Source organism: Canis aureus, chromosome 4, assembly GCF_053574225.1.
Source record: "Canis aureus isolate CA01 chromosome 4, VMU_Caureus_v.1.0, whole genome shotgun sequence".
Classification (NCBI taxonomy): Eukaryota; Metazoa; Chordata; class Mammalia; order Carnivora; family Canidae; genus Canis; species Canis aureus.
Genome location: NC_135614.1, coordinates 73,123,581 through 73,138,651, shown reverse-complemented (window position 1 = coordinate 73,138,651; position 15,071 = coordinate 73,123,581). Strand labels below are relative to the sequence as shown.

The 15,071-nt window shown below is 35.3% G+C and overlaps 1 protein-coding gene across 3 annotated transcripts in view; it reads left to right on the top strand.

Moving 5' to 3' along the window:
* WDR70 (WD repeat domain 70) overlaps window positions 1-15,071 on the top strand; it is a 309,184-nt gene that overhangs the window by 63,499 nt on the left and 230,614 nt on the right. For all 3 annotated transcript variants that reach the window (XM_077896170.1, XM_077896169.1, XM_077896171.1), the window contains 2 exons: window positions 5,339-5,398; window positions 10,386-10,519. In XM_077896170.1, coding sequence (XP_077752296.1) covers window positions 5,339-5,398; window positions 10,386-10,519 — 194 coding nt within the window. The remainder of the gene's footprint in view (window positions 1-5,338; window positions 5,399-10,385; window positions 10,520-15,071) is intronic.

Sequence of the window (15,071 nt, the reverse complement as noted above, 5' to 3'; positions counted from 1 at the left end):
GTGTCAGAATTTCCTTCCTTTTAAAGACCATTGTGTGTGTATATGTCTATATATATATATCATATTTTGTTTATTGATTCATATATTGATGGATACTTGGGTTGCTCCTATCCTTTGACTGTTGTAAATAATGCTCCTCTGAACGTGGGTGTGCAAACATCTCTTAGAGATTCTGCTTTTACTTCTTTAGAGTATATATACAAATAAGGAATTACTGAATCATATTTTAAATTTTTTGAGGAACTACCAAACTGTTTTCCATAGCAGCTGTACCATTTCTGTCCAGTGATGCATAAGGATTCCATTTTTTGTACATCCTTGTCAACATTTTTCCTCCCCCTCCTCCTCCTCTTCCTCCTCTTGTTGTTGTTGTCTTCTTTTAAATAATAGCCAACCTGTTACTGGTATCTCAGTGTGGTTTTGATTTTCATTTCCCTGATGGTTGGTAATGTTGACTTTAAATATAAATATATGTATTAATTTGTTTAAATTATTTAAATTATGTATTTAAATATAAAGTACATGACTTTTCATGTATTTGTTGGTCATCTGTATTTCTTCTTTGAAGAAATATCTGTTTAGGTCCTGTGCCAGTTTTTGAATCAGGTTTTTTGTTTTTGTTTTTGTTGTTGTTGAATTGTAACAGTTTTGTGTTTTTGGATGTTAACCCCTTATCAGGTATATGATTTGCAGACATTTTCTCCCATTCTAGAGGTTGCCTATTCACTGTGTTGATTATACCTTTTGATGCACAGAATAACTTGGTGATTTTTTGAAAACTCAGATCTTACCGGAGGATTACATGGCTCAGAGCTAGAATTTCAGATTCTTGACATTGTATACAATCTGGTTTCTAACTCTGGGTTAAAAAAATTTTTTGGATACATATATACACACCACACACAGCCTTCTCCTTTTCCTGCTCAGTGATTTAAACTCTGTCCAGAAAACAAAACAAAACCCCCCAAAAACAAAACAAAAAAAATCTCTATCCAGGCAGAAGTAATTGCAGTCCAGTAAGTGTCAGGATTTATCTTACTTTCTCCTGGATACCTTCCACATTTACCTAGGGAACCTCTATTTTTCCAAAGGCATCTCAAGCATCTCTTCTGTAAAGCCTTTTCTAATCACCCTCTACTTCCCCAGGCAGAATGGAATTGAGCACTGAACTCTGTGTGTTCTTCTATCATAGCATCTGAAACATTTTAGTGTTGCCTATTTGTTTACCTGTCAGTTTTGCTTTACTGGATTGACAGTCTTTTTGAGCAGTGTCTTTTTTTTTTTTTTTTTTTAAATTTATGATAGTCACAGAGAGAGAGAGGCAGAGACACAGGCAGAGGGAGAAGCAGGCTCCATGCACTGGGAGCCCGACGTGGGATTCGATCCCCGGTCTCCGGGATCATGCCCTGGGCCAAAGGCAGGCGCCAAACCGCTGCGCCACCCAGAGATCCCTGAGCAGTGTCTTTGTTGTTATTTTTTTTAGTGAATGTGTGATGAATAATTATTAAGTTAGCCTATTGGATCTACAGAGTTATTCTAGATTAGACTAATTTTGGTTTTCTGTGATACCACACAGGCAACTATTTACAGAATGGTTTTTGGGAGAACATAGCACTCCTTTGCAAGTTCCTGGTTGGCAGTCTTCATTCTCTCCACAAAATTTATAGCCACTTTGTGGCAGATCTTTGTTACTGGGTAGACTTTTGATTATGGCTTATAGTACCATACATATTTTAAACTTAACAGCAACTTTATCCTAGGAAGGTTATTTCTGATTTGCAAGTCTTTTGAAAACACTTTAAGAATATATGTCAGATGGAATTGGTCATGTTATTCCAGATATATTTGCTATCCTTGTTATTGAGGGCAAACCAAAGAGCCTGGGAAATAGTCCTTTGGTTGATATTTAAAACCAAACCAAAACAAAAATTGGTATCTTTTCCCTTCTTCCATTAAGACTAGCTTTTGTTATGAATTCTTGTAATAAATGACTTCATTCAAGTCTTGTAGCTTATGGTGTCCCCTGGCATGAAGATCATGAAAATATTCTACTGGTAGAGCAAATTTCACATTTACGCCATATTCCAAAAAGTCATTAGGAAAAGTTCTGGAGAAAGAACAGTCACCATCAAGTGATAGGCTACCAAAAGATGGATTGCTACTATTTTAGATAATTTAGTTGTACCAGTTTTATGGGCCTTTTAAGAGTAATGTTCTACATGATTTCCTGTAAAACTTTGATTTTAAATGTAAACAACATTTATTTAAACATTTAATTTACTACTAATGTAAATACTGAATTGTTCTGGGTTCTTGTAAGTTTTTACTTTAAATGCCAGAAGTTGTCTCTATATAGGCACATTTTACATTTAATTCAATGGAATAATTTTCATCCCTTCTTGTAGTGACAGTGTTTCTTGTTTCCTGAATGATGAAAAGGTGATTAGTTATGAAATGAGATACCAACTATAATAGAGTCTTCTATAAGTGAAACATTTGAACTGTTCTCCTGGTTTTTTTTTGCAAGAGTACTTAGCACTTACACATGAGTTTTTATTACTTACAAATATTGTCAACTGCAAAGGGATCAGTGGCTTACATAATTACATTGGAGTAGTCCAGAATTCATTTGTTTGACTTTTAAATTATTTTGTAATTTGTGTTGGAGTATTGGTATCTCTGAAATCAAGGTATGTGCTGCCCTTTTCCAGAGCGTAGTAAACCATACGGTAACATCTTGTCCTGAAATCAGTTGTAAACTCTCCAGCAGTCCTTTAGGTTACTGTGAGGTTAGGGTTCCTGTTCAGTGTCTTCTCATTTCCTGATCTTCTTCACTGCACTGTGATGGTAATAGACTACAGTAATCTCTGAGATGCAGACAGTCTAAAACTGCCTTTAGTTCTCTAGACTTGCACCTTTATTTTTTAAGTAATATTTACATCCAACATGGAGCTCAAACACATGATCCTGAGGTTAAGAGTCACATTCTGTACGAGGCAGCCAGGCACCCCTATATTTGCAACTTTATGTAATCCTTTGGTTGTTAAAGGTTTTTACCTTTTGAAAACTTCAGTTATCCCTGACAGTCACTTACCAGGCTGGTCTGATGGATAGCACCTGCTCTCCTTTATGGATGTAAACATTAATGTTTGAAAGTAAATTAAAAATTACAATCTAATGTAATCTATAAGGTATTGGTCCATTAAATATTCCAAAACACTTTTGTGTTTCTATGTCAGACATCGTCCTGTTTTGTGGATTGGAGACCCAGATATGATAATGGATATACACAAGCTTTGAGAAGTGTCTATTTTGTAATCTGGTTAGGGAGTGGTGGGGAGGGAGACAGGTTAAAAATTACAATAGATTTTGATAAATTCTCTGATAGAGATTAGGAGAGGTTGTCTCCTTATCTGTAACATCATAGTGCATAGATGGGTCATTTAACCCAGATTTTGAAATGTTGAGATGTGTTTCCAGGAGCAGGTCACATCTGAACTGAGTCTTAAGGGATGAGTAGGAATTAGCCAGTTAAGGAGGAAGAGAAGCCTGGAAATAGACTAAGATGATAGGACCAGAGAGATAGGAGGTAAGCCTTAGAATAAATGGTAGCTGTCACTTATTGAGCACCTACTTTTGTGCAGAATACTACATTATAAGGCTTAAACCACTTACCTCACAGTAACCTAAAGGGCAGGTGCTATTATCCTCTGTATACAAATGAGAAAATAGAGTCATAACCCTCCTGGAGTTATGACAGGGCTATTGAGTGGCAGGGCTAGATTAAAAAACCTAGCTTTTTTTGGGGGGGCACTTAACTGGCTCAGTCAGTAGAGCACATACATGACTCTTGATCTTAGGGTTGTGAGTTCAAGACCCATGTTGGATGTAGAGCTTACTTAAAAAATTAAATGAATAAAAAAATGTTAAAAAGAATGTTCAACCATATAAAAAAATACAAATAAAACCCCTAGCTTTTCTGGCTTCTTGTCTAGGCTGCTTCCTCCCAGGAAAGAACAGGTGGAGGAAATAGTTAAGATAGAAGAAACAGTGGAGGAAATACTTAAGTAATTGCTATGCTGTTGAAAAGTCATTTGTGCAGGTTAAGTTATGAAAAGTGTCCAGGGGCATTCATAGTGACTTGTTTATTCAAGAGGTATTTACTGAGAGTCTTTTAGGTGCCAGGAACTGTATTAGGCATTAGGAATAAAAGGACACATGCCATAGTGATAGAGGTAGAAGGGTAAAAGGAAGCAGAGACACTTGAGTGAAAACTGTTGTATAAAGAAACTTGATGGCAAAGGAAAAGATAATGATCCGATAGTAAATGTAGGGGGAATTGCTCTGTGTATATGTGTGTTTAATATGGTAAGTACTTTAATTGTTTATATGCTGGGGAGAAAGAGCCATAGCTGGGGAAAAGTTTATGATGAAATAAACCTTGTGATTGATTGATTCATCAAGGATGCTAAAGAATGAGGGGAGATAGGGACTAAAGTCTGTTAGATTGCACATATCTAATTAAGTAGATTGCAGGATGATCCTCACGTGAATTTTAATGGCCCTAGAATTTTACTATTACTAACTGGCTCTTGGGTAATGGAAACTTGACTAAATAATGAAACTTCTTATTCAAATGATCACTGTGATTCCTTATGTCTGATTTGTGTATCCATCCTTTCTCTTCCTCGATTATCCTGCCCATACCTCCTGTTTATCATAGCATTTCTTATATTACATTAGAGTGATTGATCTCCCCAACCTAGACCATGTGCTTCTTGGAAGGAGGGATGATAAAGGCTATGTTTGATGCCACCCAGCATCTGCAAAAATCTCACTTTAATAAGTACTTATTGAATTGATGAATTGTTTAGTGACTCAGTTCCTTATTTGTGCAATTTTTGAGCAGCAATATTTTGCTTTTTAAACTTCTAAGGGTTAGAGGTGTATATTTACCCTGTAATATATACCCTGTAAGGGTGTATGTTTACCCTGTACAGATTTGATTTGATTTTATGTAGTTAAACACTTTAAGTTGTGTATGCTCAATTTTCAGTGAAAAGAAGGCTTTAAATATTTGGATGGTTGGTTTCATACAACCTTAAGGTTTCTCTTTTTTGAGATTTAAGATTAATTTATTATCAACTCAACAATTGTAATCTATCTAGAAGTGCAGAAATAAGATACCCTCACAAATTTTATTTTGTTTTTTTAAGCTTTGTGTAAAGAGCTAGTGATGCAATTTTAAAAATTTATATTGCCTGTGAGCATGGTATGCCACCCCCCTGCCTCAAATATGTTCATTACTCATTGATGTCATGGAATTTTCTTTTTGCAGAATCCTGTCCAAAAGATCCCTGACTCGCATGAAATAACTCTGAAGCATGGCACTAAAACAGTAAGTTTAAAAAATTTAATTCTTTCCTCTCAGTAACAAGGCTCCCATGGAAAAGTGAACCAATGATACATTTATATTAAGGCTAATTATACAATCAGCTGATAACACAGAAGCTGTAGACATTAAAAAAAAAGAAATATTACATTTCTATTCAATCAAAATAACCATTGCCTTTCATTTAAAATAGCAACACTTATTGTCATTGTTATTGTTGGCTTTAAAACCTTGTTCTTTGATAGAGGAACATTACAAGTGAAAAAAAGAAATGAAACTAAAATACAGTTTTCCTTTTTATGGTGTGGGAAAATTTCTCATTACCCTTAGCTTTATTTCTATATCAGTAAAAGGCCTGAGTTCGTTTTTTAGATGAACACTGAGATAAGAAATAAACATAGAATGGTTACTGTACTGTTCTAAGATTATATTACTTAGACCTGCAGATTCTATTTTTGTATTGTTATTTTTATGTTAAAGATTAATAATATAAAATTCGGAGTTATAACATGAAATTATTTTATTGTAAAACCATTAAAAAGTGGTAGTTGAATGAAGGAAACCTCATGAATGAAGGAAGAAGATTATCTTGTTTCCCTTTTCTTTTTTTTTTTTTTTTAAGATTTTATTTATTTATTCATGAGAGAAACAGAGAGACAGAGGGAGGGAGGCAGAAACACAGGCAGAGGGAGAAGCAGGCTCCATACAGGAGCCTGACATGGGACTTGATCCCAGGGCCCAGGATCACATCCTGAAGGTGGCACTAAACCGCTGAGCCACTTGGGCTGCTCCATTGCTTTCCCTTTTCAATGAAACTGCCTTTTTCTAGATGTCTGACATGTAAAGAAGTAGGAAAATACATCCCATAATGAGGAAAACATCAATCAGGAGAAATAGACCCAGAAATGATGCAAATGAGAAATATAGAAGAAATAGAGAAATAGAAATAGAGAAGGATGTCATTTTTCTTGCCCAATTTTGCTTTTGAAAATACTGTTTTCATAAAAATATTTGTTAAAGTGTAGTGGATTTATTGTTTTAAATGAAGTGAACAATAAATATTTTAAAATGTCTTAGTTTAGGGACGCCTGGTGGCTCAGGGATTGAGCACCTGCCTTTGGCTCAGGGCATGATCCCACCATCCGGAGATCGAGTCCCACATCAGGCTCCCTGCATGGAGAGCCTCTACCTGTGTCTACCTGTGTCTCTGCCTCTCTCTATGTCTCTCATGAATAAATAAATAAAATCTTTGAAAATGAAATAAAATGTCTTAGTTTAAATTTTTACTGTGGGAAGTACTGATGCACGTAACTCACATAAAAAAAATGCTTTTTGGGGTCCTCAATAGATTTAAAGACTATAAAGTAGCTTGAAACCAAAGTGTCTGAGAACTGCTTTAAGAAACCATTTCCATCTGATTTGAAATCTTATATCTACTTTTTATTAAATCAACATTTTTATTCTGAAATTGTGACAGAATTTTACTAATTTTCATGTTTTTAAGTAAATTAGGAAAGGAAAAGGTATAGTAGACTGTTTCATACTTAAACAGAAGCTTCCCTATTATTTAGTTCAGAGATTTTTACAACTGAGTGTTCATGGGTTCACATGTTTTATTTAAATATTTCTATTTTTAATATTTTTTTAAAGATTTTATTTATTTATTCATGAGAGACACAGAGAAAGAGAGAGGCAGAGACACAGGTAGAGGGAGAAGCAGGCTCCATGCAGGGAGCCTGAAGTGGGACTCGATTCTGGACCTCCAGGATCACGCCCTGGGCCAAAGGCAGGTGCTAAACCACTGAGCCACCCAGGGATCCCATATTTCTATTTTTTTAAATTGAATTTTATCTTTTAAAGAATTATAATTAAAAATATAGTGCCCACTTGCTTTGCACATTAAAAAAATCAATTAGAGCTTCCTTTTTTTTTTTTTTTTTTAACTTCTATAGGTTTTATTTCTTAGCATGAGCAGAGAGGGCGTGGGGGGTGCAAAGAGAGAAGGAGAAGCAGACTCCTAGCTGAGTGGGGAGCCTGATATGGGGCTCCATTCCAGGATCCCGAGATCATGACCTGAACTGAAGGTGGATGGTTAACCAATTGAGTTACCTAGGTGCCCCTCAATTAGAGCTTTTAATTGTATTTTTAGGTTACCTAATCTTTTTGCAGTCTTGCCTTTCCCTGCATGTATGTATGTATGTATGTATGTATTTATTTAAATAATAGATTTATTTTTTATTGGTGTTCAATTTGCCAACATACAGAATAACACCCAGTGCTCATCCTGTCAAGTGCCCCCCTCAGTGCTTGCCACCCAGTCACCCCCACGCCCCGCCCTCCTCCCCTTCTACCACCCCTAGTTCGTTTCCCAGAGTTAGGAGTCTTCCATGTTCTGTCTTCCTTCCTGATATTTCCTACCCATTTCTTCTCCCTTCCCCTCTATTCCCTTTCACTATTTATATACCCCAAATGAATGAGAATGAGACCATACAATATTTGTCCTTCTCCGATTGACTTATTTCACTCAGCATAATACCCTCCAGTTCCATCCACGTTGAAGCAAATGGTGGGTATTTGTCATTTCTAATGGCTGAATAATATTCCATTGTATACATAAACCACATCTTTATCCATTCATCTCTTGATGGACACCGAGGCTCCTTCCACAGTTTGGCTTTTGTGGACATTGCTGCTAGAAACATCGGGGTCCCCGCATGTATTTATTTCATCTTGTAAAAACGTCAGAGATTAGCAAGGTGACTCTTTTGCCTGGTCTTTTTTATTTATTTATTTATTTTAGTTATTGGAAAATACACATTCACAGAAGTATAGAGAATGCTAAAAGGAGTCCCCATATATTTATTTCTGAGCCTTACCAGTTATCTACACAAGGCTAGCCTTATTTCCTACATTTGACATTTCTAGTACCTGCCCCTGAACCAGTCTACTCACCTTTCCATTCCTTAACAAGACCTAGAGATGGTTTCCTTTGTATCCTACCAGATGATCCAAATCTTTAAGTGGATCATAGCTATGTTCCCTTAAACAGTGTAGCGCCCAGAAAAACTGGTTTAGTGGAGGAAATTTTCCCCTAGAATCCATTTCCAACTTTCACTTTTAAGACTGTAGATAATTTGGTTCTAAGTCATGAGTCACATCCATCTCTCCTTTCATTGATATAGTGACATACTGTTAATTTCTCTTTCCCAATGAAAGAATTCACAGCTAAAGCAAAGAACAATTTTTAGGTGAAGAGCTGCTTCTTTTCCAGGTTTCCCTTTGAGCTCATTCTTCCCAGCTTGCACTAAATTCCAAACGACTCCCTGGAAGTTGGAAGCTGCTGGCTCCAAGCAGCACTTCCCTTTCCCCAAGGACTCAAGACGAATGCCTACAGCTAGTCATCAGTTCTCCTACCCTGACATAGCCCTTTGCCCCTGCTGCTACATGCTGCCAATTACAGTGAGGCAGAGAAGTTTACACCCTTGCATGGAGAACAGGCATTGAACAGACAAGCCACAAATGAATTTGCAGTTTTAAATTGTATTGTAATGGGATGAATACTGGCTCAGTTGGTCACACCAGGAGGAGGACACCTCTTTAATTCTGAAAGGAGAGTAGAAGGATAGAGTGGGCAAGGAACGTAACTAAGTTTGTAGTTGGGGGCAGCCCTGGTGGTGCAGCGGTTTAGCGCTGCCTGCAGCCCAGAGTGTGATCCTGGAGACCTGGGATCGAGTCCCACGTCGGGCTCCCTGCATGGAGCCTGCTTCTCCCTCTGCCTGTGTCTATGCATCTCTCTCTCTCTCTCTCTCTCTCTCTCTGTGTGTGTGTGTCTCTAATGAATTAAAAAAAAAAAGTTTGTAGTTGGTAGTAGTGAAAGTCTTCAAAAGCTACTGTTTATTTTTATTTTTGATTGTTTTAGGTTTTAAGACCTAATTGTTCGGGCATAAAAATGACTTCGTTTTCATTTGTATGCTTTCTTAACACATTTAGAGTAGTACATCTCTAATTTAACCATAAAGTAGATCATTAACTAATTATATTTATATGTAATTTCCTTATATTCCGAAATCAGTGTTTGCAGGTAGTGACTGGAATGTGTAAAATTATTTTGTAAATATCTGGTGTTAACTCAGTAATTCTATTACATTTAATAACATTTTAAGTCTGTCTGTTAGGAGAACTGATTTATAGTTGCTTCCTTTTTTTTTTTTTTTTTTTTTAGTTGCTTCCTTTATATAAAACTTTGATCCTTTTAGTATCTCGAGTGTGTGATAATCACATTATTTCTAATGCATTTTTTTCCTTCTGAGAGGGCAGTCAATCCAGGGACTTCCTGCTTAAGAATAGTGAGTTACCAATTTGGTATTCACGTGTGCATTGGATCTAGGAAAATTCACAGGGAAGGCAGATATTTTATAGAACCAATATAAAAGTGGTATTATAATATAGTCAGTCACTTATAAGTTCAGCTTTTAGAGTAATTGTTTAAGGTAATTATATGAGTTATTTAGCCACATACACAAAATAATTTCTACTTTGTCCTACTTCATTAAGTGGATTTCTTAACATTCCCTTTTGCATTTTTTCATTTTGGTAATTTTAGATTTATGTGGTCTTCTGTTAGTGGTAGTTAAAACATCTCAAAAGGTTTCCTCAGAATTGTTTATTGAAAAAGCTGAATTATTTTTGAAGTTTGATAGATAAATTGGGATGAAGCTGGCAATTAGATTAAAATATTTTTCTTTATTTCAAAAGAAACAGTACTTTTTTTTGTTGTTTTTAGAAACAGTAGTCCTAATAAGTCAAATAATAGAGGATATACTATTCAGTCCTACTTTTTAGAAGTAAAAACAGCTGGTGAGCTGTACTTCCAATGCCTATAATATAGGTGGTAGGGTTAGAGAAAAGAAATGGAGGTTAATTAGACCATAAGTAGCTTTTCTCCAGTTAAATTTTTTCTTTTCTTTCTTTTCTTTTTTTTTTTTTAAACCAGGTTTCTGCTTTGGGTTTGGATCCCTCAGGTGCCCGTTTGGTGACTGGAGGGTATGACTATGATGTTAAATTTTGGGATTTTGCTGGAATGGATGCTTCTTTTAAGGCATTTCGATCTCTTCAGCCCTGTGAATGGTATGTGTTGCACAACTTAATACCTTCATATTTGAAGATGGAGTACTGTTATCATTTGAATTTCATTTGTGATGCTTTGTACCAAAATACACTGTTTATATGACTATGTGTTACACCTTCATTATTTGGATAAAAGAAAAATGTACCTTAAATTTCTTTCCTTCAGGTTTATTAACCTAAATTTTAAAGATGTTTTCAATGTTTTGTTGTTTTGTAAAAAATATTTGTATTTAGAGATTATTACCTTGCCTAGTTTAATACTCCAGTAAATACCATGTAATGTTATATATGTGTGTACGATGTATGTTAAGCCAATAACCAGGTGTTAGTCAGTGCTGCACTGTGCAGGTATGGTCAGCTAGCATGATATCGTAAAGGGCTTTACATGTTGCTACCACAAGCCACCCTCTTACTTCTGTTTTTGACTATATCTGGTCTTTTAGTATATTGGATATCAAAAATAGATTTTTACGGGTGAAACTGATACCTTGTTAACTTGTATAATGTATATTGTAAATGAGTTCTTATTGACTAACTGTACATATTCACCATATGTGAATTAGCTGAAATTACTTAGACCCCGTTTTCTACTTTTATATGAGTGGGGCTTAAGAATCTAGTTTACCAGGCAGCCCCAGTGGCCCAGCGTTCTGGTGCCGCCTTCAGCCTGGGGTGTGATTCTGGAGACCCGGGATCGAGTCCCACGTCAGGGGCTCTCTGCATAGAGCTTGCTTCTCTCCCTGTGTCTCTGCCTCCTTCCGTCCCTCCCTCTCTCCCTCTGTCTCTGTCATGAATAAATAAATAAAATCTTAAAAAAAAAAAAAAAGAATCTAGTTTACCTTTAACTTGAACTCTTAAGGATGATGGTTTTTGCTAAACCTTGTGTCTACCTGGAAACTCTGGATTCTGTCAACTGTATGGATAAAGTTCCTGTTTCTGGGCTATTGGGTGTTTGCTTTTAGTGAACCTTTCATGAAAGTGGTGGTTGGAGTGTCTGAAAGGCTAGAGAGCTGAGATTTTTCTTAATCCTGCGGAATATATGTGAATTGTTTTTGCTTACTTGCTCATAACTGCGTAGATAACCAATGTCTGTATGTAACTCAGAATTGGTTCTAAGACCTCAGTTTCTCTGGCAGCTGCAGTTATCTAGCAAAATAACCTAAAAGTTATACTAAACATGGCCCTGATCAGTTTTGTACAAATCATAATGATTTGTAAATTTTGAAGTCCTAATTCTTAATTCTTAAGCAGATTTCTGATCAGTTGGAAAGGAAAAAAAACTTTTAAAAATGGAGTGTCTCCAATGACGACTATATTTAATTAAAACTCTTATTGTCTAAAATTATAACTTGATATCTTGAGTTAGTATGACGACTTTTAAAAAATATACTTAAAGTACAATATTATATATTTTATTCCCATGCGATACTCTCTCGATTCATATAAGGATTGTATTCCCCTTCTACTTTTACGACCACAAACTACTTTTACGACTACAAACTCACTTGTTCAGGATTATTCAGTAGTCTATTAATGATTAGCTCTGAATAGAATCATGTCCCATGAGTCTCAAGGCAGTGTTCTATTACTAAACTTGTCATTTGCTACACTGAGGTAGTTGAAAATGCAGAAAAACCCAAGAATAAGCTTATTTTCTCTTCTATAATTAAATTGTATTCTTTATCTAATAGTGAGCTATCAAAGGGTAGATGGGAATAAACAGAATTCTTGACAGTCTGTACAAGATTAATATAAACTCTAGTACAATAAACATTATAGTATAGTGAATGTTACTATTTTAAATCATGAGAACTGTTTAACTTTGCTGTCATTTGCCCCTAACTTCCAAGTAATGTGATTCTTTTTATGACAATAGGTATTTTTTTTTACTTAATGTGTATTTTATATTTATATATACATCCATCTGTAATTCACTTTTGCCTGTGAAAAATTTCAAGCGTAGAGAAAAATGGATTACTGTAATAGCCCTCTACCCTTTTACCTAGATTTAATAGCTACATTTTTCTGTATTTGCTTCATCTCATTTTTGTTATTTTTGAAATATTTAAAAGTAAAGAAATGCATAACTTTCACTTTGAAATAAATATAGACATTTTCCTATATAAATAGAGCTCCAATTATTCTAACAGATTTATTTAGAACTTCTTAATATTTCTAATGATCATTTTATATTTAAATTTCCCCAATTGGCTCTCAAAATGTATTTTAATGCTGGTTTGTCAAACATAGATCTAATAAAGTAATGTCACATTTATTGTGTACCTCTCTTACATATCTTTTAATCTAGAACAAGGTTTCCTTTCAAACCATTGTCTTTCTCATAATACTTTATTAAATGGTCTGTTGTACTTCATAAGATTCTTCCTCCCTGAATTTTTTTGTAATTGCTTCTTTATTGTATCATTTAACTTATTTCTTTGTCTCAAGTATTTCCTGTAGAAGATCCAAAGGCTTGATCATAATCTCTACTGTATAACATCAAGTGCATGTATTGTCTACTTGTTGCTATTTGTGACTAGCAATTAAGATTGATCCCTGGATTAAGTTGGTAACATCTGATTCCTCCATTGTAAAGTTAATATTATGTTATATACTTGAGATAAGTAAGAGCTTTGTGGGGAGATAGTTGGCAGCATGGAAATATCTAGATTCTTATCATTGCTTCACTTAATGTTTTGCACCCATTGATTATTCATACCTGACTCAGTTCTCTCATTGAGGGTTGTGAGTTGGTGATTTTCTGAATTCCATTATTTCATCTACATTTATTTGTTGATGTTCTTCTAAGAGAACTTTTCCATATTAACTTGTGTTATTTGGTTACACTAAAATACAGTTCTGCTGTTAGAAGGCAGTATAAATACTTGGTTATTTAACTACCCATTTTTAGTTCAGGGGTTGGTAGTGATAAATGAGTTGTTGCTGTTATTGGTGGTGATGTTTTTCTCTTTTTCCTTTTTGAGTGGCAGGATTTATGACTTTAAAATTTTCATGTGTTCCAGTCAGTTGTAGTCATTATTCTTTTTGATGTTTAAATTGTCCCACATTTGGCCAGGGGAGTCCTTGATTGCTATGTAGTTTTGGCATGAACTCATTAGACTTTAAAAGCTTACTTATTTTCCTGGCATAACATGATGTAAGCTTCCTGGTACATTCTTTTCCAGGTCCTAGAATCAGCATTTCCCTATGGAGATCTTTTTTTTTTTAAGTGAGAGTGGTGCTTAGAGGCCAAATTTGAATATTATACCTGCTCATTAATAGTGGGGTATCATTCTTCTTGACCTTTTCAGTGAAAAGAAGTAGAAAATACAGATGTGTGTGTGTATAAGTGACAAGGTCATTTGATATTTCCATTTAAAAATTTTAGTGAACTTTAACCTTAGAATATTTTATAATTTACAGAAAAGCTGCAATGATCATCCAGAGTTCAGGTATACCCCTCACTCAGTTTCCTCTATTATTAGCATTTTATATTATTATGGTACATTTATGACAAGTAAACCAACATTGGTACATTACTATGAACCATACTCCAAACTGTATTTGCATTTGACTGTTCCTTCCACTAATATGCCTTCCAAGACACCATACATTTAGTATTCATGTCTGTTTAGTCTTCTCTGGTTTATGATGGCTTCTCAGTCTTTCTTGTTTTTCCTGATTCTGACAGTTTTGAGGTGGTACAGTTAGGTATTTTCTAGAATGTTTCTTGATTTGTTTTTTTTTTTTTTATGATGTTTTTCTTATGGTTAGACTGGGATTCTGGATCTTGGGGATGAATATCACAGAGGTGAATTTCCATTTGCTGTTCTTTAGTAAAGAAGTAAGTAAGTGCTGCTCACATTTGGGAAGTAGAAAATCTAAGCTCCACCTCCTGGAGGGGTAGTATTTACATAAACTACTTGGAATTCTTTGAGGAAGAATTGTCTCTTCTTCCCCATTTACTTACTTACTTACCTGCTTGCTTGCTTGCTTGCTTATTTATTTATTTATTTATTTATTTATTTATTTTTAAAATATTTTATTTATTTATTCATGAGAGACACAGACTGAGAGAGGGACACAGGCAGAGGGAGAAGCAGGCTCCACACAAGGAGCCCGATGTGGGACTTGATCCTGGGACTCCAGGATCACACCCTGGACCGAAGGCAGGCGCTAAACTGCTGAGCCACCCAGGGATCCCCATTCCCCATTTATTTATATGTTTAACCAGTTATTTCTACCAGTCTTTACTCCTTGATATTTATTTTATATCTTGGGTTATAAGCCAATATAATGTTATTTATTTTGTAGCCATTGATAGCTCTTGCAGTTTGGCCCATGCAATCCTTTCTTTGATAGGATTCTTTTTTTTTTTTTTTTTGAGTACTTTTTACATTTTGGTACTTTTTTTTTTTTTTAAGATTTTATTTATTTATTCATGAGAATACACAGAGAGGAGAGAGAGAGGCAGAGACACAGGCAGAGGGAGAAGCAGGCTCCATGCAGGGAGCCCGATGTGGGACTCAATCCTGGGTCTCCAGGATCACTC